Source organism: Acanthopagrus latus, chromosome 14 (genome assembly GCF_904848185.1).
Source record: "Acanthopagrus latus isolate v.2019 chromosome 14, fAcaLat1.1, whole genome shotgun sequence".
Classification (NCBI taxonomy): Eukaryota; Metazoa; Chordata; class Actinopteri; order Spariformes; family Sparidae; genus Acanthopagrus; species Acanthopagrus latus.
In genome coordinates this window covers 7,925,426-7,948,566 of record NC_051052.1, presented here as the reverse complement: position 1 = coordinate 7,948,566, position 23,141 = coordinate 7,925,426, and the positions used below count along the sequence as shown (strand labels likewise).

The 23,141-nt window shown below is 44.2% G+C and overlaps 2 protein-coding genes across 8 annotated transcripts in view; one reads left to right on the top strand and one right to left on the bottom strand.

Annotated features, from left to right (window-relative positions):
* Positions 1-2,158: 2,158 nt before the first annotated feature.
* Positions 2,159-4,854, top strand: LOC119032700 (serine/threonine-protein kinase pim-1-like). The gene is given in 3 exon segments (XM_037122172.1): positions 2,159-2,721; positions 3,051-3,535; positions 3,537-4,854. Coding segments are annotated over 3 exon segments (1,149 nt in total). The 5' UTR covers positions 2,159-2,621; the 3' UTR covers positions 4,101-4,854.
* celsr1a (cadherin EGF LAG seven-pass G-type receptor 1a) overlaps positions 4,692-23,141 on the bottom strand; it is a 91,090-nt gene continuing 72,640 nt past the window's right edge. For 2 of the 7 annotated variants that reach the window (XM_037122166.1, XM_037122171.1), the window contains exons 15-35: positions 22,806-22,989; positions 21,202-21,303; positions 19,910-20,004; positions 19,162-19,371; positions 18,755-18,938; positions 18,521-18,664; positions 18,236-18,437; positions 17,512-17,679; positions 17,281-17,407; positions 16,969-17,169; positions 13,522-13,696; positions 11,878-11,990; positions 11,628-11,707; positions 11,380-11,506; positions 11,113-11,238; positions 10,804-10,940; positions 8,492-8,592; positions 8,237-8,380; positions 7,518-7,787; positions 7,050-7,425; positions 4,692-6,323 (exon numbers count right to left, since the gene is read on the bottom strand). In XM_037122166.1, the coding sequence (XP_036978061.1) occupies positions 6,299-6,323; positions 7,050-7,425; positions 7,518-7,787; positions 8,237-8,380; positions 8,492-8,592; positions 10,804-10,940; positions 11,113-11,238; positions 11,380-11,506; positions 11,628-11,707; positions 11,878-11,990; positions 13,522-13,696; positions 16,969-17,169; positions 17,281-17,407; positions 17,512-17,679; positions 18,236-18,437; positions 18,521-18,664; positions 18,755-18,938; positions 19,162-19,371; positions 19,910-20,004; positions 21,202-21,303; positions 22,806-22,989 (3,291 nt within the window). In that variant the 3' untranslated portion in view covers positions 4,692-6,298. The remainder of the gene's footprint in view (positions 6,324-7,049; positions 7,426-7,517; positions 7,788-8,236; positions 8,381-8,491; positions 8,593-10,803; positions 10,941-11,112; positions 11,239-11,379; positions 11,507-11,627; positions 11,708-11,877; positions 11,991-13,521; positions 13,697-16,968; positions 17,170-17,280; positions 17,408-17,511; positions 17,680-18,235; positions 18,438-18,520; positions 18,665-18,754; positions 18,939-19,161; positions 19,372-19,909; positions 20,005-21,201; positions 21,304-22,805; positions 22,990-23,141) is intronic. The other 5 variants (XM_037122165.1, XM_037122167.1, XM_037122168.1 and 2 more) reach the window with 3 other exon arrangements.

Genomic DNA, 23,141 nt, shown 5'->3' with positions numbered 1-23,141 from the left:
TTGACAAGCGACTTCTCATTTTTCATGCAACTCCAGAGCAGTATGGGCGGCTGTGTCTCAGAGGAAGAGTCGGCGTCTCGTTATCGGAAAGTTGCTTGTCTGCATGTCAAGATACTGAACTCCAAACTGCGCCTGATGTGCTGGTCGGCACCTTGCACGGCAGCCACCGCCATCAGTGTACGAATGTATGTAGAATTACTGTCATGTATGGCAGGCAACTGGACGGGCAACGATACAGTACGCAGAATCTGTTGATCAGAAGCACAAAGGCACGTCAGTCCTGACAGCACCGACCTGAGAGAAAACTTTTAAAAACATCGACAAAAACTCTGTTCTCTCTGGGGGATTAAATCATTGTTGTTCCTTAGTCAGTCAAGCTGATGATCACTGAAAGAACCCGGGAGCAAAGTTAAAGATCAACAACAACAGACAATCAGGATGAAAGTTGTTTGAATATACAAAAAAGATTTGCCTGGTGAACAAAGCTCACTTTGAGAACACACACTTGTCTCCATGATGTGTGTGTGTGTGTGTGTGTGTGTGTGTGCGCCCAGCAAAGGTTTGGATCAAAGTGAGTGGATTTATTCAGACCGGCTGCCTCTATTGTTCCATGAGGATTAACACGGTCAGTCAGACAGATACAGCCATACCTCGAACCACCCGCACTCTCTGATACACACACACACACACACACACACACACACACACACACACACACACACACACACACACACACACACACACACACTCTCTCTCTCACGCCTCCTGTGTTTTAGGTTCAACTCCCCAGTGGAGCACTGAGCCATTAACCTTTCTCTCTCACACACCCTCTAATACTGTAGTAATAACGTGCCTCACACTGATAGTCAGCCGGGCTCTGACCAGGCTGCCCTCTCCTTGCATTACCTTGTATGGAGAGCTGCTCCATGGCCTGCACAGCCTTCTGGGAGCACCTCTGTCTGAAATCTGTCATCTGTGGTGGATTCACGCTACACTTCTGTCCATCTGTCTGTCTGTCCCTCCATCCTCCTCTCTCATCTACAGTATTATTAATTCCCTGCTATGAAAACAAGACTACTTCACCACGTCAAAAATATATGGCATGAAAAACCTTGAAAACTTAAGTCACATGTTTTCTGAAATACACGGTTAAAAAAAAAAATCTGAATAAAACTGTATTATTCTGGCAGCAGGGGGTGCCAGACATACTGTAAAAATAGCAAAGAAACTGGTTATCTTGATTATTTTTTGGTCTATAAATGTTTATAGATATTCGTACATATAAAAATGATGAATTACTTCTAAATATGGTAAACCATTTTTATATACAAATAACTGGATTTAAATTGTAGAGCAGTTCTTTGCTGAACATGAATAACCCCACTGCATTAGTTGTGTGTACGCTAGTGCGGTATTGACGCTCAGTTTAACATTTTTGATTAAAATAAACTTTGCATAAGTGGAAAATCAAATGTTACGATTATTGACAGTCACATATTTTGTGTGTTGTCTGACATGGGATGTGTAAATTCACAGCCTGTGGATATTTTGTGCATTCACAAAAAACAGGGAAAATCTGTAAATAAAAGAAAAGCCATAAAATGACATTTATTTCAATAGCGTATTCATGACTCAGAGGTAAAAATCAAATCACGTCATCTTAGTACATTCAGATTGGTGCACAGAAGTACATGATCTCACTTATATATCTGACTGAGACCGGCACACTTCAACCGGGGAAATTAGCTGAAAATCTGCCATGTGTATCTCCCCGAAAAAAATGTTAAAACTCACAGAAACTGTTATAATAATGACAAGATAGGTGTGAGATGTCTGACTTCAAGTTAATTATCTGACAACTGATTAATTAAACGAGATAGATGCAAGTGAAAGTTTAAGGACGATTCTTATGCATGAACATTGTTGTGGCTCTGCCATGAAAAAACTTCTGATCTTTTAACTGACACTCAGATTTATGTTAATAAAATGTTAAATGCCTGTTTCAAATCTGGTTCATATGATAGAAGTCCTGTGTGAGGCATGTAATATAATACATGTTAAATGGAGTGAACATTTTGCAGAGTCAAGCTATTATGCATTTACAGTATATGTCTGTGTGCAAATAGTGAAAACAGAGCAAATGTCGTTCATTGAAGCTTAAAGAAATGGCATTTACCATTGCATTCTGGGTAATAGTAATAGTTTAATAGTTTTTCTGTTGGTGTACTGTCGTTGAGTTTATTCGTTTAGTCACTTCAATTAGCTCATTTGGGGTTGTCTCAGACACACAAACACACATAAACAAGGGTGTCCAAATACTTTTGGACGTGTAGTGTACATTTTAAAGAGTTTCAGCTGAATTTTGGGAAGTTAAATTTCTTTAATATAATAAAATAGGTAAATTTGACATGAAAATTGACTTTTAGTTTAACTCCATTCATTCACACACACACACACACAGAGTAGAAATCTTGAAACGTTGCAGAATTCTGAATGTAGCTTTGATGTGGAGTGTTCACAACAGAACACGTCAGAATATTTTGAGCTGATCTTAAAAATATCAGATCAGATCGATCACACTCAAGACAACACAGGTCACAACCGTTGGTTCAGCTTCGTTCATGTCGAGAGAACGCATTGAAACCGCCTTCAACTTCGATATGGATCGCCACACAGCGCAAGTGTTCAGATATCTTCATCGTTCAGCTCCTGGGAGAATCGGTAAGTGAGCTCTTCTTCTGGTCCCCTCTGGTAGAAGAGGTACTCTGATATTAAAAGTAATATCAAGTAAAAGTACAAATATCAATGTGAATGATTGGATTATAGATGCCTTAATAGGTCTATCTAAACAGAATTTAGGTTTGAAATGGATCAGGTGGAACTGACTTCAAAGTAGCTCTGGATGTCTGGATGGTTTAATCTGTAACATTTAATCCACTACTATACTCAAGTACACATTTTAGGTACTTGTACTTTGAAATGTAGTACACATCCTTCTGACTACACGCAGACAACAAGACTGTTTAATCATCCATGTTTCTCATTTACAGAAAAGAGCTGTGCTGGTGGGAATCCACCGGAGAGGAGGATGAAGGTCACTGATCCCAGCTCCGAACGAGGAGACGACTTGAAAAGAAAAGTCTCTGAAGACGATCGAGACACCAGGAAGAGTCAGAGGACACCTGACTCAGGGGGTGCTAAGGGAAAAACATCTGACAATGAAGACAGTCCAAGAAGAAGATCGCGAGAACTGGATCACGGGTGGACTGGGTGGAACTGGGTTGACGGCACCACTTGCACATCAGAGGAAACCAGCAGACAGGATTTCCACGCCACATACGAGCAGCTGCAGCTCCTGGGCGAGGGAGGCTTCGGGTCTGTCTTCGCTGGCACCAGAAGAGAAGATCATTTCCCCGTGGCGATCAAACGCATCCACAGGGACAGGGTCACCTCGCGAGGCGGTGACGAGCAGACACTCCCTCTTGAGGTGGCGATCATGCTGAAAATGGTCAAGGGATCAGAGGGGAACTCTGCGGCTGCTTGATTTCTACGATTTGGACCAGGAGCTCATCCTGGTCCTGGAACGTCCTGACCCCTGCCAGGACCTCTTGGTCAATCAAGTTGGAGGTTTCCTGCAGGAAGAGATGGCCAGTTCCTTGCTGAAGCAGCTGGTGGAGGGAGCCTTGGAGCTCCAGTCGCAGAACATTTTCCACCGGGACATCAAGCTGGAGAACATTCTCATTGAGACCGGCTCTGAGGTCCCGCAGGTGAGACTGATCGACTTCGGCCTCAGCTGCTTCACCGAGAGGAACGCCTCGTACAGGCTCTTCTCTGGCACCGAAAACCACATCCCGCCAGAGTGGTACGACCGCTCGACCTACACGGCCAGTCCCACGACGGTGTGGCAGGTGGGAATAGTCCTTTATGAAATGCTGTACCAGGACGCCACATTCGAAACAAAAAGTTTCCTGGGCGGTGAACTCCCCATCTGTGAGGACCTGTCTCCAAGCTGTCAGGACATTTTAACTCTTTGTCTGGCTGAGGAACCTGAGCAGCGACCATCTCTGAAGCAGCTCCTCCGTCACTCATGGCTCGCTTAGCACCTCTCCGTGATGCTGATCCTGCATACAAGCCCCTGCTGATCAGGTAAAAAACCTACAGTGACGCAGCGGAGCTGTGGAAGCATTACAGGACTGCTTCGAGTGCACAGACCGGGACACATTGTCTCTACGTTGTACCACACACCCACAAACACCCACTCAGGACTGCTTCACTTGATCGTGCAATGAAAAAAAATACACAAGTGCAGTATGTTGTATACTTTATATAGTCACTATGTTTGCACCTTTTATTCATTTATTCATTTTTATGTGAACGTATGCTGCTGTTTTTTTTCATGTTGAGCCATCTGCAACGACATTTTGTTACGATTGCACTGTAAGGTGAAATTTGATCTTAGAAATTTGGTCTTAGTCTTAAACCAGCTCCTCGACCTCTGGGCTGTCGATCATGTAAGCTGTATACATGTGTACAGGACGCTACAGTGTGAAACTGTGAGGAAGCCGTGTCATGAATTTCTGATGGATCAAGAAAAAGGTCAAAGTTACCTTGTTCTCCGGAAGTAGCGTACGTGTTTCTACCGGTCACGCTTCCTTCTGGGCACCGGGCACATAACAGGCCACACGGGGGGGTTAAAAATTCATCATGTTGTCTTTAATTTTACAGTCACAATCATATGTTTTCTTTCCAGTGTCTTAAAACCATAAAAAATAAATATACATTATGTTACAAAACATTTCCAGTGTCTCGGATCAATTAAAAAAAAAACAAAAAAAAAACAAAAAACAAGGACATGTATCAAAAGCACTGATTACAGGAGGGATTGTACAGTTTGTGTGGTACAAAAGCATTCAGTGAGTGGTAAACAAGACTTTTAAGTTGCATTAAAGTAGCTGCAAAATGCATCAGAGTTGGCATGACTGAACACTTTGGACTCAAGATACAAATATTCAGCAATGAAGACAGACTTTTATATTGATAATCATTACTTTTACATCTCCAAAGACCAAAAAATGCTTCTTTTTTTTCAACTCTTTCTGCAATACTGAGTTAAAAGTGAACTGATTGCACACTTTTACTGTATGTCAAGACTTTGGTAACCAGGAGTGTTTCTTATTGGACAAACAGGCAGGATGGACACTGGAAAAGAAAGCTTCAGGTTCATAGTGCTCCTACAGGGAGGGTGAACTCCTCCCCGTTCCACATCATTAATGTTCACTTAGGCCCATTCTGGGTCGCTCACACACACAAACATAACAGTCTTTCATGCATTATGTGTGTCTGTATGCCCGAGAGTGTGTTACAAAAACCTGAAAGCCCACTACAGGCTCATGTGTAAGGTGTTAGTTTGATGGTGAAGGCACACTGAAGGATTGTTGTCCTCAGTCGATTAAACCAGCATAAGTGATTTTCACAATCGAAAAATGTTCCAGGTGATTTTTAGTTTAGAAATTTGCTCTCGCTACTGCTGAAGTACAAAATAGATTATTTCTTCTTCACCTTTAACAATATCTACACATTAATTACACTCTAAATGCACTGCATTGAGAGGCTGGGGAAGCCTTTCTGAGTAAAAAACAAAAGAAGGAAAAGAAGAAGAAGAGCACTTGGTGTGTGTGTGTGTGTGTGTGTGTGTGTGTGTGTGTGTGTGTGTGTGTGATAGCGCTGTTTCAAAAAGTAAGTGAGACCACATTGTGTCAGGTTATTGTCCAACGTTTTTAAGGGACTTGTAGTCCTTGAAATCCTCTTGGAATACAAATGTACCAGCATGTATTTGAGTCTGAGCTCATGCACAGTGATTATACATCTGCCTTTCTCCACGAGAGAGACGAGGTCCAAAAGTATTGTTCCGTTTGCCAAACTTTATAACCACAGCATCTTCAGGGCTTGCAATGCATCCTGGGGGAATTCTTCATCTGTCCGTCCCCATTTACTGCAGCGGTTTTGGCACACGTGGCTCCATTGCATCCTCTCTTGGTACAATCCGAAACAGCATTCCCTTTATTATTTCTCACATCTTTTTCATTCTTGTCTGCGGCAGTCTTAAAGCCTGCTAATAATACTGCTCTCCAGAGAGAGGGAACACAAGAGGAGGGCTGGATGGACAGATCAGCACCCATCCGTCTTCAGTTTTCCTTTTGTTCCCATCCTCTTGGCCCTCCTCCCTTCTTCTCCTCCCCCAGCAGGTTCTTCGCTCCTCCTCTCACAAGGGCGGGCTGGTCTGGCTTTTCCTAACAGGTCAGATCGAAGTCTCGTTACTGCCACTGTTAACGGAGGGAGGGAGGGATGGGGGGTAAAGGGAGGATGCAGGATGGGTAGGTGCAAGGAGAGGGGAAGGAAGGGGAGAACGTGCGATGTCAAAATGGATGCAGGGATGCAGGAAGTCATCATGCAGCATTTAAGCAGGGTGGTCATATCATTCATGCTATTGGTAAAGGACTGGGAGCTCAGAGGGATGTCAGCACAGGCCGGTGCTAGCTGGTTAGCATGCTAACTTCAGTGGATACCTCTGCACTCAATACATTTAGGTTTTTGATATAACGTTAAAAAATCTTATTCCTTCACATTCTGTCAATAATCTTATGTTTTTAAATTAAATTCTTACATATTGCATCTTTTACATATTTGACTGTCTTTGTTTAATGTGCTCAGCTATGTGAGCAAAGCTAAGCTAACCAGCTGCTGCGCTAGCTTAATATGAACCATACAAATATGAGTGGTATTAATGTTCTCCTCTAACTCCCCAAACTTTCCCAAAATGTCAAACTATTCCTTTAACTTTGGATCTTTGATGGAACATGCATTATTGCACCAGTTGACATAAAGGCCACTAAAACATGTTACCTCACAATAAGTGTTTCACAACTCTTAAAATCTCTATCATATTGATTTTGAATGATTTTTCAAGTGATTCAAATCTTACAAGTAAAAGGACAAGGACTGCCATCGTAACATCATCACATGCCAGTGCTCTCTACAAGACTACTCACTCTGAGTCCGACTCGTTGCCTCCGTTGACCGTCCCTGACTTCAAGTGCATTGCCACCCCCCCGTTGGTCTCCCGGTAGATGCCCGCCGGTGGAGGGCCGACAGGAAGCTGCGGCCGTGGGGCGACGGGAGGCTTGATGAGGGAGCTGTTTTCGTGGTTGCCGGGGCGACCGCCGTCGTTGGAGTCCAGCGAGGGCGGCCTGGAGGAAGGCGTTATGATGTTGACCGACGAGGGAGGCGGGGAGGAGGTGTTGTTGTTGTGCGGGGGTGGGGAGGTGATGGTGGGGGGGTTGTAGTCACTCAGCTTCTCCCTCAGACGGTTCTTCATGTTCTTGTCGCTCAGCGGAGGAGGGTAGCTGATCTTGTTCTTTAAAATACCTGAGGCAGACAAAGAGTTGATCGCAATGTATCTAAGGCAAGATCAATACACTCAAACAATTTGAGTTTCAAGAAGAATTCTCCTCTCTTACCTTTTCTCTGCTCTGGTTGGTGGTTGCTGTTGCTGTTGGGTTGGCTCGGGGAGGCTGTGTCTCTGGCGTTACCGGGCGTCTGCTTGTCTCTCTCCTGAGCAGCCTCCCTCTCTCGCTCTCCGACGTGGTTCAGCTTATTTTCCGTGTGCAGCTCCACATTCACTTTGGTCTCCACCCTCAGCTTGTCTGTCCCGCCGGGGTCCTCGCTGTCGCTGGCTGTGGTGGCCTCTGCTGGCCAGTAAGGCCTCACGTGATTGGATACTGCATCCACTGTGGGGGATCACAGAAGCAGCGAATGTCAAAACGAAATTCCAATCAGACACTAAGCAAAAGTGGAGATACCTGACTACATGTTCCTCTCATATTATGCCAATTTTCTTAGGTTTCTATCTTTATGTTGGGTGTCAACTGGAAAATGTTTACATACTATTATGTAAAGACTTTGCTGCAGCACCTCTATTCACCCTCTGTCAGCAATTTCAGCCACTTTATATACTATGGGGTGGTTTATCATATAACAATACATAATTTTTTTTAAGTTCGTCACATATTTTGAAAATAAAATTTCACTCTGAAAAGTTACACAACTGTCAAAGTGTTTTCCTCTGTGTGTATCAGGCAGAATGTAATGGGAAAACTCAAGTACAAGTAATTAGTAATTAGTTATATTCTACAAGTGATTATACTTCATGTTCAGCTGGACAGGACCACCCGTATACCTTTTGGTGTGCTGTGAACGGGCTGCCTCTCATTGTTCCACTTGGGCTTGACATCGATGTCGTCGTCCTCGCTGTCCGAGGAGTGGGAGGAGGCGTAGGAGGAGCTGTGTTCATCCACCGACAGCTCGCTGTCTGAGTCAGAGTCTGATGGGAGCGAAGCAGGGAAGGTAGGAAGATTAATAAAGTGCACAGAGGCATACATCTTTATTTTCAGGGTTTATTTATATCTGTTACTAAATAGGAACCGTCGCTCACCATCTCCTTTGGTGCCGTTCCTGTGGAATAGAGGTCCATCCAGGTCTGTGTGTCCTTTAGCGGTCCCTGAGGAGACACTGGGCTTCTGGCCAGACTCCTCCCTGGATAAATGCAGGCAGAGAGGAGAAAGGGAGGGAGAAAAGGTGGGGGCGGAGATTAAGAGAGGGGAAGTACAGCGTCCCTGGTTAAGTTAATTCAAGCCCAAACTCGTGGTCTGCGACAGCTAATGTTTGACAGCTGAAGCACCAGGCGTCTCTAATTACGAAACTTCTGTTGCCAGCTTCAAGGAAGACAGAAAGAACGATTAAAATCGAATCATCAACAGAAACAAAACACTGACGGATAATTAAATGTAGTTAAACCTGCAAATACTTCATCGTTCTTTAATCCAAAATGCAATAAAGGTTGCGGCAGCTCTCTTTATCTAATAAATTACAAAGACAAAATCTTCCCTCCCTTTTTCGATCCACCTGTAGTCGTTCATTCCAGGTTGCATTGATTCGTTGGCTGGAAGACAAAAACGCTACTACAGACTCTGACCTGTCTGTAGACATGCCAACAGCCTCAGGGACGAGATATGTGTGTCTGTATTACATTCCCACTCAAACAGGTACAGTCCCATCTCCCCCTATTTCCCAAGTCTCTCTTTCTGCCCCCCTTTTTCCCCCACTTCTTCCTTTTGCCTTTCCCAAAGACGGCACGCCATCCCGACTCTTCCCCACAGCCCTTTAGCTCACACTGACCCAGCGTCAGCTCGCATTACCCAGATGACAGTTTTACGATCGGCAGCATACAGTCAGACCTAACCTCGATTCTGTAAAAGTCTCTTAAAACACCAGCTATATGTAACTCTACTCCGCTGCGATGAAAACATGTCGGTCAAACACACAGAAAACACGGTACAGTACAAGGTGCTGCAGGTGAGATCAGCCACAGATGAACAAGCCTGGAAGAGATAGACCTCAAAACCTTTGAGACATCGATCAGATGTACACCTGTCCTTGCTAATTTTCTCTAAAGCACTGCCAGACTTAGTTGCATAACATTTACAATAATGCAAGTATGATACAAATTTTATCTCTGAGAGACTGCTAATTGCTAATGACCCAACATTCCTAGCTGTGAGGAGCTAGCATGGAGCTGTGGATACAATGCTAAATACTGTATATACAAATTCAACTAGCCTCTAAAACTCTAATGCTGTCCATATCAGTAAGAAACAAGTTATACAATATATTCATAGTTCTTCCAAAATGCAAAACTTCAATACACTAAGCTGCCAGTTTATTAACACCTGCATTAGCTAAAACGTGTGATGCAGCAGGTGGTGAGACTCCCAGAAAGGCGCCTAACTTTAATTGATTGTTAAATTAAACAGAAATAAAAAATGTTTTCTTACAAAGGAGATACTGCTGGTAGGCTGAATGGTATATTAAAGAGCGAGTGTGGGGCAGTGGACACAACACTACAGTATATAAACCAGGCACACATGGAAGATTTCAGCGTTTTGTTGTATTTTCAGCTACTTTAACTCAGACTGTGATCATTTCCTTCAAAATACAAAACAAGTTACAAAAAAGGAACATCTCAATAAACCCGCATTAGCTAAAAAACGGGATTAGCTCAATTTTGTTTTGGTGCACCCATATTAAATTAATGCAGTTTAATAGGCTAGGGAAGCCATTTTTTTTTTTAAATCCTACGGTAACTTCATGGTGGTTATAATGTACAGTTGTTCTCAAATATCATGTGAGCAAAGTTAGTTTAATCTGTCAATGCCTACAACACAGAACAACATCACAGTATGTGTCATGTGTATAGGTCTACAGTAGGTGCTGTGTGGCAGAGTTTGTGTTTTCCTGATGATGTGTGTGTTGGGTTTTGCAAAAAAGCCATGCGCCATGCACTGTACAATGCAGCTGCCATTCTGTGGCAGCTTGCATGAGTGGAAGAATAGCAAGAAATAGCCTCAAAATGTGGGGGAAAAAAATGAGCAATTTAATTTATTGCCTATTAAGAAGAGAATAAGGACAAGGTGACAGGGTGTGTGTGTGTCACTGTAGAGTGTGTGTCTGTCCGGCTCTACTTATATTTATAGGGGCTTTGGGTGTTTTAGTACGTGAGATATTTGATGCATCAGCAGACATGCAGGGAGGAGAGCTAAAAAAGACAACATAAGCAAAAGTCCAAAGAATCTGAAGTGGAGGAACACACACACACACACACACACACACACACACACACACACACACACACACTCGTCATGCAGCACTGTAGTAGAAGCAGCCATGCGGTCAGTGAGCGTGATGTACCTGAGTGTGTAAGCCAGGTAGCTGCTGCGGCTCTTGGCTGACCTGAGCGTGCTATCCAGGGAGACAGTGGACTCGCCGATGCCCGAGCGATACAGAGCGCCGTCTTCTGTGTATGTGTTGTTGCAGTTGAGGGAGCGCTGAGGGTGGAGGGTTTTAAGGATGGAGGAAGGGGAAGGAAACAAGAAACAAAGACACAAGAATGTTTTGTCTGATATTTGAGAGCAAACGGTGAAATGACAACAAAGGTTTACATATAAAGTGACAAAAAGAACAAACACTACAGTGCATGGTGTATGTCTGTTTACTCACTGTGAGCAAAGAGGCCCTCGTGGTGCTGGACTCGTCCGGGACGTTCTTCTTCCCCGTCAAGACGTTCTTGAGGTTCTTCCTCACCTCTTTGTTGAAGATTATGTGGAAGAAGAAGATGAAGACACCCTGTGAAAGAAAAACAAGAGATGAAGAGACGCATTATAAACACCAGGACGAGAAAGACACAGATCAAAACATACGAGTCAGGATTATTGAACAGCTGATGATCACTGACATAGATCAGCACAAGAATATACGCTGTATCACCTGCAGACAGCTGAAGACGGCGAACAGGTAGTGGAAGGTCATCACGTCGCTGTTGACCGCCATCAAGCCGAGCAGCCAGGTGGCGCTGATGAGCAGCAGCAGGAGGAAGGCCATTCGGAGTGCAGGACTGAGGAGGCAGAAACTCACACAGGTCAGCTTCACCAGTGCAAAAAATGTACATCTACTGTGCATTAACTTTTGGACATTGTGCTCCATATTGAATTATTAATGTGACACATAAAACTCACATGGCTCCTGACTTCTCCATTGCCTTCTGCCTGCGCCCACACGAAGCCTTGGCAGCCAGAATAAAGATCACTATGTTCACCTTTAGAGGGAGAGAACAATTCACTCGTTATTCCACATAATTTCTATGATCTGCAGAGTTGTGAAAGCCCTTGCGTCGATCAGTGACCCTAAACAGTGATGGTCCGGATACATTTCTTCTCATGAGGCAAAAACAATTAGCTGCCCTGCTATTTTAACTCGTGTACGTACCAGGACGACTACAAAGATGGGACCTGCGAAGCTCCAGATCAGGGTGTCGTGGACGGAGAGCCAGCAGAAGTCTGGGTTGCCGTAACCCTGAGGGTCGAGACCTACTGCCAGACCTACACACACACACAGAAGGAACACAACAAAGTGTGAGTTTTACACCTGTTTATAAGAAATCATCTCTTATCTCCCTCCCCGGTCCAGGTGCAGTTTTTGATCGAGTGCCATGGCAGCGAGCACTCAGGGTTTCCCTCCACCTGCATCTCAGTTCTCCCGCTATCATCTGACTCACTCATCATTGCCTTTTTTCATTTTTTTGCTTCTTGTCTGTTTGTCGTTTTTTTTTTTTTTTTTAATCTCTCTCTCTATGCTCTGTAACTCTATATCTATCTCAGACTGCGCCTCAATCCAAATTCCAATCAGGTAAGTGTTGCTGTCATCAGTACGGCCAGAGCATGTCAGTACATCGCAGAGCATTTAATCTATAACAGACATCTTATTTTACGTCAGAAACTGTAAAATATGTGGTACAAAAAAAACAGAGAGACAATTAAAGTAGTTATAACACACAACATAAGAGGGAACGGGTATTACAATTAAATATTCATTTTATTATCAAGTTGTGTACTTGACCTGTATACGGTGAACCAAAGTTTAAAAAAAAAAACTTACATAGGGCTGCTCAGTACGAAATTTTCAAATCTGATCACAAATCATTACATAATTGTATTTAGTATCTTAGATATATCATTATCAGCTATTCGATCCATACTGAGAAGGCTAAAACTTCAAGTCACCACGCTTCTATCAAGAAGCTGTCAAACAAACACAATCATTTTTTAGGCAGCTACACAATCTAGCTCGCTTTTTTACCTTCGCTGAAACAATAAGCATAGCCTGACTGCCCAGGGCAAGTCAAATGTCACATGTTCATTTATCTGGAGCTGACGATGGGAGTGAGTCACTCCGCTTCCTTTTCATCTCAGTGAGAGTGTGGAGTACCAAACAAAGCACTCGTGAGAAAATTACACCAGATAAAGATTTATGGGCTAAAAGGAAACAAACATATGAGTTATCCTGTAAACGGCGTAACTGTTTATTTGGGCGGCGTAGCTCCAGCTGTGTATTGCACAGTTTGCTTAGTTTGAGGGCAAGACGGCTTACATTCAACACCACGATTATCTTGAATCTTTTCTCGTTACCTGATAATCGCTCACAGATAAACAATTTGTGTGGGGGACGAATAAAACGTGACGAGCAGGTTTGTGACCCACTTGCCAGACACTGAACGCTGCCGTCTGTCCTGAACCGTGCCAGAGGAGATCAGAGGACCAGCTTGCTGTACGCCAAGATAGCATTTCCAGCAGCTCGATGCTTTTTTCAAACTTGATATTGTCTGAATAAGACACACTGTGGACATCCAGATAGAGGCTGTCTCTCTCTCCCTGTGCCCCCTCACCCCTCTCAGTCTCCCTCTGCCTCTCTTTCCATAATTTTCCCACGAGGATCACAGCCTCCTCAGCAGAGACAAGTCACAGCAGGAACGCGCCCTGACAGTCTGCCATCTTCCGCGGCTCTGTTTCTAAGTTAATGTGTTTGTTTGTGTGTGTGTCTGTGTGTGTGTGTGTGTGTGAGTGTGTGTCTCACCGGTGATGATAGCCGGTATGCCCCAGCCGATGGCGTAGTAGAACCTCATGTGGCCGTGGTTGATGTTGCGCAGCTCCGTCAGCATGCGGTAGATGTGCAGCCCCTCGACGAACATCCAGGCGAAGGTGCACATGTAGAAGTAGTGGAGGAGGATGGCGATCACCGTGCACACGAACTGGACGGAGACGAGAGAGAGAAGGGAAACATGAGTTGGTTTAATCCACAAGCAGCGTCTTTGTTTTCGAGTGTGGTTTCTGTCGTCCTCGCTTTCGCTCGGCCGTCTATCAGTCGATCAGATGAACACCCAGTGAATCCATCCATCCATCCGTGTGTGCATCCATATCCATCTTCCAATCTGCCCTTCTGGCATTTAACACACTTTTGAAGCCAAGTGCTGATGCATGAGGATTTTTTTTATAAGGCAATGCATTAGCTGCAAAGAAAATCAAGATAATCATTTGTGCCGTTTATTATAAAAAAAAGCCTCTTAAATACAAACATTTGCTGTGTTTTTATGTCACATATCATTGCAATTTTCCTGCACATTATGGACTATTCAATATTACAGTAATGATTTAATCCCCACATTCCTGCCTTTCTTTTATTCCGCTGTCTGTTGCTGTGTCGGAGGACCGCAGCATGTCTGGGAATGTCCTGGCAGTTGAGATACTGTATTTTAGTAAACGCTGTGTATTGCCGTGGAGATCAGAGAGAGGGAGAAAGAGACACTACTTTGACAGGACTATAAATCATCCCCCAGGATGGCCCCGGGCACACACACACACACGCACACACACACACACACACACTGACAGCATTCCACAGTCCTGACAGAAACACACCTCAACACCCGAACACTAGATTGGAGGACATGCGTGCAACACGAACATGGATCCAACAAGGGGGGAACTAAACAACAAAAAAACAAAGGGACTAAACTCTAAACTCTCTCCTCAGACTGGGCTTCTACTTTATAAAGAACAACAGAGGGGCAGATAACGCAGCATGCTGTTAGTCAGCGCTCAGGTCCTTGTCATCCCAGTCAAAACACCGTGAGTCAGAACATCACGACTAGAGGAAGAAGACAAAGACTCCCACAACGTATCCAGAAACCTGTAAACTTCCATTCTCGGGATCTTATATCTTTGGTTTGAGCCAGTTCTGTGAGTCACCTCCGATTAGATGAGCGGACAAGATCTGATTGGTCGAAAATAGCTGGAATCAACTCTTAAGAGGCAAAGCCCATTTTCTAAAAGATTTTCAGGTCCATTCCGATTGATCCAAATGTGGAGGGGATGCCGAATTGTTTACATTTTGTTTTTGGATACACAAGTCTGTTATAATTCTCCCGTTCGTCAGTTCTGTGGATTTGTTGCTGTCATCTTTTACTGGGATGAGGTGTGATGTGCAGGACATCTGGCTGACAGCTGCGGGAATTCCCGCTGTTCTGTGGCAGGACTGACAGGTGGACCTGATGAACCTGTGATGTCGCTGTGCAGACATCTGGTTCAGCCAGACTAAAGAGAGACCACGAAACCTTTGAAAGATCACATTCCTCCTCTTACATATGAAATGTCAAACTCTAAAGTGATCAAACGCGCCACCGCTCATTCCATACAGGAGTTCAGCTGCTTCGCTCTGACATGGTCTGGGTTGAGCAGGTCGTTTTTGGTTGCTAACTGTAAGCTAATGTTCGCAAAACCAGTTATTAAACTGGCATTACTGAGCCACTTTGTGACTCACCTGCTTTGGCTTCTGTTGCAGTGTTTTAGCACTGAACTATATCATATTATCTTACATTTGTCACATTAGCTGCTTTATACATGATTTATTTGAAAGACTTGGAAATAAATGTGTCGGGAAAGGAAGGGTGAGGACGTCGCTCAGTATGCATCAGACAAAGTGCTGGCAAAAAGAAAATTAATTCATTTTAAAAAAGCAAATGATGAATTATGAGCGATAATGATCCTCTACAAGCTAATATAGCATTTATGTCACCGATTTTTGAGTAAACAGTGTTTTTTTGTTCGCCCCCACCCCCCAAAAAAAGGGGTCAGGACCAACCAACCAACAGCTTAATGATGTTCTCTGTGCCACAGACATGTGAGAGATTTATCAAGTGAAAACTAAGAGGCTGTTATGGGAAACCATTGCCAGGGACGACGGACCCGAGGCGTGCTTCTGGAGACAGGTACCAGTCACAGCATGTCTACGCTACTGGCACACAGAGGTGCATGTGTGTGTGTGTGTGTGTGTGTGTGTGTGTGTGTGTGTGTGTGTGTGTCAGCAGACTTCAAAGAATCCACACACCTTTTTGATCCTTCACTGTACGTCTACGTGTGTGTGCACACGCATGTCTCTGGCCATTACTGTGATCCAGACTACATTATCTTATTAGCTCATTAGACTTCTGACTTCAGACTGTGTTTCAGCTGATATCCCACACCTCTTTAATTACAGAGGTTTACCGTGACGCTAAGTTTCATCCAGCCGGGCCCGTCGAATCAAGATAATCAACTTACCGGTGGTTATTTTTGGAGAAAGCTCCGGCAACCAGCACATTCCTTACTATGAAAGTCACTAGTCAAGGAACAAAAACATAATCTGTCAAATAAAGACAGACTCTCAGGTAGGACTTGGCCCAATAAGCCCGGAAAAGCTCCTGTCAGCACTGAGTTAGACGGCCGCCCGCAGGCCAAACATACTGGAGGATGCCTGGCAGATTTTCTTCACATCGTGATTCCCCCTCTGCCATAAGCTTGTGTGTTCCCATATCATATGCATTTGCGGTCTGCAATGTTTTCCATCTAAATGCCAAGGATGTCATTCTTCTTATGTTGTTTCTAACTATTGCACTTGTTACCCTCTTCTCCTGATTTACTGCAGCTCAGGCCGGTGAGAAGAGAGAGGATGAAATGTCTGTCATGTAAGGAACTACTAAGCAAGGGTGACTTTCTATTGCAATGTCAAAGGTTGTTTAACACCACCAAACTATTATGATTGGATTACAAAAACGTATCCATGAGTCAGCTGTAACACCTGAACACATCAAGAGTGTGCCAAAACCAACTAGCAAGAAAGCAGAGTGTTCTTTAATTAGCTAAAACCAAACAGTTCAAATGATTAGCTAAAAGTTATGAATAATTATTCAAATAGTTTGAAAAAAGTGATGTGTAAATGCTTGACATGGTGGATAAATGATTAAAATAGGGAACCAAAGGTAACAAAATGGCAAAAGAGCTAAATGTTTTGATAAAAAGTGCAAAATGTCTCCTCAAAATGATGGATAAATGGTAGAAAGTAGAAAGTTTGGTGTAGTTGAGTTCATTTGACAGGCCTGTAGGGGTATGTCTGACAAAAACTGTTGAAAGCCACTGAAAAAAATCTAAATATGTTGTAGTCGCACATAAAGCGGCTTCCACTGTACAACGTTGGAAATACACTCACCGGGTTGTCCGTCTGATTGATGCCGAGCAGGAAGACAAGCTCGGAGAAGAAGAGCGCTGCTACCAGGTTCCTGTGGATGGCGTGGAGGTTGGAGCGGAGGCGGCGCAAGAGGCACAGCAAGATGAAGGTGAGGAGGAGGAGGAACAGGGAGACCGACACTGTGGTGTAGGTGACGATCTTCAGGGGGAGGACGTCACCGTGCTGTGGAGACATCGAGACGTCAAGTCGGTTACAAGGCAGAAGGCAGAAATCAGCGGGCGTATGGGGATGTTTTTCATGTCAAGCTGGAATGACACATCTCCTCTGCATTACCTCTCTCTTGGAAATGTCCATGAGCACGGCGAAGCTGGTCATGTGGTTACACTGACAGCTGATGTGGGTGTTGTTCCTGTTGAGCACCTCGCAGCCTTTGGAGGACCAGCCACCTGTGCCTCCGATCCTAAACACGCCGATATGAAAATGATTATGAATGATACTTTATCCGTAAAAGTCAGGTCCTAGAAAACACTTTCCCCTGCACGTGTGTCTAAAAGTCCAACTCACGCGATGGAGTGGTTCCAGAAGACGCAGACAGGTTTGGTTCTCTCCTCCGTCTCCAGCAAGGTGTACTCCAAGGTGATGGGCGGGTCCAGGATGGACGGGAGGGGCGGACCCTCGCTGTGCACCGTGGCGCTCACTATGGCTGTGTTGATCACCGGACGGTTAGGGAGCCTGGAAAGACATTAAAAAAAACATAACTGAGTACGACTTTAAATAATTAATTAAGTAACATGACTTACAGTGAGATTTAATTTACTTTTCATGGATTTGTTCCACAGTTGCACACACGGCCGCAGCCTCGCGTACAGTAGACCGAAGCTTGTTTACATTTCCTCATATTCTCTCTTATCCTTTATTTAACTTCCTATTCTAATCTTAGAGAAATATTAGTTACTTTCTATTTAACACATGTCGAGAACACATCATACTCCCTGAATCAAACTAAACATCATCTCATAGACCTTTGAAGATCCTTATAAGGTGGTTACTTCAAACACAACTACAGTAAATATTATGGCAGGTCTGAACATTAAAGATCAAATATTTTCACGTGACGTAGGGTTTTTCTTCAAAGGTTTACAGTACGTGATGAATGGTATACACATATAAAGGTATAGGGTGAAACCTCTCCTTTTTCCATCATTCTTCATTACGCTTGATATTTTGATCCCAGAAAAATGTGTCCTGTTTGAGTTGGAATGCTAAACCGTAACAGGCGGTCGTCTACCTCAGACTCCTGCGGTCAGGGTCATATCTCTCCGGGAGGAGCTTCCCCAGCGATTTGTACACGATCACCACGGCAACCGGCAGAGGGGAACCTGGGTCAAGATGGCGGCGTCTCCTGTCGGGCACCGTGTGCTCCTCCTCCTCCTGCGGGGGATCGGTCTGAGCTGGAGGCGCAGGAGTGGGCTCTGCTGTGGGAGGGGATGCTGGTAGATAAGATTGGAGTTGTGTTTGGTTTTTGTTTTATAACTCGGAGCACAAATGGAGTTCTGACTGGCAGTGTTCTTACCTCTGTGGGCCTGAGTGCGGAGGTTGAACTGGGGGAAGTGGACGGAGGATCCCAGCTCTTGGGGGTAGGTTTCCTGGATGTCCTGGAAGCGAGGCAACGTCGCCCTCTCCGGGTCCGACACATCCAGATAGTCCACGGTCAGAACTAGATATCAGACAGGAAGAAGAGGCAAAGGCTGAGGATGTAACCATGTGCCCCAGTGCCATACAGTGTCAATACAGCTCTTCTACTCACTCATGTTCTCAGTGACGATGGTGAAAGGTTTCAGGTAGGTCTTCCTGACATTCTGTGCCAGGGTGTTGGCGTAGTCCTCGAAGTTGTGGAGCAGGTGGGCGGTGCCACCTTCGGTCCTCTGGATCTGCTCCCAATGCTCCTTGTTTTCAGGATCCAGGATAGCGCTACCCGCTCGGATCAAGTTCTGGGAGAATCCACAAAAATTGCAGATTATGGGGAAGCAAATATCAAAGAGACGAGTAATAAAGCAATGGAGGAAGTATCAGGTTGGAACAGTGATGGATCAACCAGTGGAGGGCAGTGTGCCACCAGTGCTCCAACGTTAAAGTTTGAAGATCTTTTTACAAACTGAAATCAATCCTTTTTATAAAAACTGATCAACTTTCCACCCTGTTTTCCTTCTCTACCTCATTGAACTCTGCATCCTTCATGGCGGTGAGGTCGAATCCTGCCTGCCGGCTCTCGAACTGCAGCACGTGATTCAGCAGCTGGGCGGCCGTCTTCACGTCGTCGCCGTAGTAATGCGGGGTGTTATTGGTGGCGCTGTGGAGCATTCGCACAATGGTCTTGGAGCGGTCGCTGCTCATCCTTGAACTGTTGCGGCGCAGGTCGTCGTTCTAGAGGGTCGAGGGGCGGGAAGAGAACGAGAACGAGCGGGTCAAGGCAAAGGAAAGCTGAGTGAGTGCGGTGAAACATAATAGAAATTGGTCAATCCCAGGATTAGAGGGACTTTGAGAAGCTCAGGCCTGGAGTATTAGGTTCAGGTTCAAACATAACGGGTGCAATACTTTGTGTAACTCTCCTGTGGAGTTCATCCTATGAAATTACACTTTGTCAGAGACACTTCAGCTCCCTTATAATGCAGAGTTTCTCAAATATTAAGAAGGAATTATGCAATATACAACTCATTACAGAGGCAACAATAGTCCGATTAAAACTTCATATGTAACCTTTTTCTGGTTGGGAGTCAAAAAATGGAAATAGTAACATTTTCAGTGTATTAAAGTGGTTCTGAAATGGTGTTACACACCAAAGAGTACCTAAGCAAACATTGACTCTGTCAAAAATAGAAGTAAGCCTTGAAAATTTGAATTATTCAGTAAGATATGTTTAACCGAACACAACAGTATGAAATGCTGTTATTCTGTCTGGTACCAGTTTCTTCAGGTGGGCGAAGGTGACGGTGGTGCAGTTGAAGAGCTCGGGCATCAACCAGCCTTTCTCATCGCTACAGTGGCGGATGGCAGTACCTGTAAAACATTTTTATTTATAGCAAGTTAAAAAAATTACGAAATAACCCAAATTTACAGAATGTGAATCAGGACCAGGTTTATGATTATGATGTCTATGTGTTGTGTTGCAGAGATATCCTCTGCTTCAACAACCCGCCCGACAGTTTCTGAGTGCTGGCTACAAACAAAACTCATTACAGACACCATTCACCCTATTACAAGAAACTGTACATTTTGATGTTGTTATTTTAAGGTCTACATTTTAAATAATCTTGCTTTAGAGACACTTCTCTTCTCTTTAAATATTTCAGGCTATACCGACTGGTTCCAGTCTGATTCAGTTTGAGAGAAAGACTTCATCCGAATGCAAGGTCTTTTCAAATGCTATTGTTGCAGAAGAAGCAATGGCTGAAGGACTTGCCAGCTGGAGCAAAGAGAAGGCGACGGCCAATGTTAGCAAACAAATTCCCCCTCTGAGTCTTAGGGAGACGACAAAAGGGGCCACCATGGTGACGGCAGTAACCAAGGGGGTAACCAGGAAAAGTGGCAGTGCTTTACTGGGAGCAGGTCAGTGAACTCGAATCTTGAGTTCAGCTCGACTGTCTCGCTCCCTCGCGCACACACACACACACACACACACACACACACACACACACACACACACACACACATAGCTGGAGCATGTACAGTGGCTGGTATTTTTCCAAGAGTTTCCACAGAAACGTGACTGGGGGATAGGGGAAGGTCTGCTGGATCAACGGACCAATCGGAGAGCCTCATTACCGTGTTGTTGAGCTTCACAGGGAGAGTGTGCTCATATGCCTTTAAGTTCATCAACTCACAAGAACACAGAAACCTGTGCAGCTTAATCTAACCACTGCTACTCAATAACTTTAATGCTTTGGCACAGAAAGACTTTTACTATGTGACTTTTCGATATTGTTTTATAACATCACTGAGTCAGCTATCTTAAATTATAGCACTTGTGTTAACGTACATAACAAAACTATTCCTGTGACTTAAATGTTTTCCAGTACTGGCGTGGTAGAACTTTACCTCGATCATGTCGTTGACCTCAATTTAAACTTTTGGGGGCCCCTGAAACTCTTTTGCTCTCTTTTAATATGAAGTGGACCACACACTGTTTTCTCTACATAACTGAATAATTACTCCACATGTTACTTTTGTCATCAGAGGGATTTAGAAAGCACTCACCAATGGATCCTTTGGGACAGTTCATGGCGGCGGGGCGTCCAAATTTGGTCTTGGGCCACCAGATGCCCGCGTCGAACGCCTTGGGACAGCCCTCGTACACAACTGCGGAGGAGAGGGCGCACAAAGCAAGTTGAGACAGCATTACATTATGTCTAAATTGACTCGATAAGAAGTGCAATTATAAACCACCACTTGACTTTTTACCACATAAAATTTCACTTTAAAAGATAGACGTCTGCTTTGGTTCCGCCACCAAGCCAATCCACTCCACCTTATGAAACAGCCAGACAGACCAGCACAGTGACATTCAGCCAAATTCAGGCTGCAGAGCCATTACACAAGCTTTTATTTCAGCATGTCTGGGTTAATAAATCTCCGGGACAAACCAGGCCTGTTGGCTTGTTTGTGGCTCCTCTTATAATCCCTGTGTTTCATTAACTCTCAAGTTCTACCTCACTGCTATGACAGACAACTTCACGTAAGCGATACATCTTTTACTTCTGATTCAATAAGCTCATTATGTATTTACAGCTTTCAGTCTTCATTTATCAGCTATTTTCACTTTCCAGTCTTTTTCATCATACTTACCCTTTTTTAAGGATCACGTCTACTAAAAGATGGGACATGCCATCATTAGTAAGGGCCGTGGTGACATTAACCGCAGACTTACTGAACGTCTCCCTGGAGACTCTACTGAGTTTGGTGCAGAGCTGACAGATCGGTATGAAGCCTGTCACGGATGGTCACATCTCAGTGACCCGCGGGAGATGACCAAAGAAACCTCACGCTCGTTTCACTCTTCCGTCGTCACTCCCTCACTCCCTCCTCCTTCGCAACATAATCTATCCAACTCTTTACATCGCAAAAGTGTCTTAAATCCACTTCACCCAAAAATAAAGGAAAGGAAGGATTGGGCCATCTTGCTTCTAACAAATAGAAGCATGTCGCCACAAAGAACTTCCGTCCATTAAAAGTCCGAACACGTCCTGAGAGTTTGAAGAGCTTCATATCGGGTCAAACAGCAAACACGCTGACATTGGTCTCCGTTAGGGGACTTTGTGGTTTTGTCTTCCATTCATCTCTACTGTATTGTGTGTGTTCAGTCCCGCTGCCAACTTAGTGCGTGAGCCAGACTTGCCTCTTCTGCTTGACTGGGTGGTGACAAAGACGCAAAGTTAGCTCAACTGCAGCACCAGCAGATGTGAGCGACACTATTTGTCTCCCTTTGACACTTCATCAATTCATTGGGGGGCTCACTAAAGGAATAATACACCCAACTTGTGAAATTATTTTTTTCGCTACTGTCCCTGTCTTCAGGGAAATGTATCTGAATTCATGGTTTCACTTCTCACAAACACTTCATCTAAAAAAGACTACGGACTTGTTACCTATTATCATTGTATCAAATCAATTGATTTAATGTAAGTAATAAATGCTCTTTTGCTTATATCGGTATATTTACAGAATTCATATCCATCCAACCTTCAGAGCTACACTGTTGAAGGTTCATCTCCCTGTTTCTTGCCTCGAGATCAGTCTTTTGTTGGAAATCACAGAAAAATCCCTTTTGAAGACGTAATTATAAAATATATAAATCCACACACCCTCGCATCCCAATGGAGTGACCTCAGCGAAGGGGTTATCGCAGCGGTTACACTGACGACCGATGACTCCTCCTTTACAGGGGCACTGCCCGGTGACGGGGTCGCAGGTTCGAGACTCGGAGCCAACGGAGAAACACTCGCAGGGATAGCAAGTGTCCTCGCCGTCAGGACGGTAGTGGTTTTCCTGCAGGAAGAGGAGAAGACATAGATGACTGATGTTTTAGTTAGCTCATCGGACGTAAGTCTGAAGGAAAGCTAGGTATTTGGGTGTTCATCTTTAAGGTCATGAGTTAGTCTATGTAGGTTTTAATTTACATTGGTGACAGGATGGTGCGA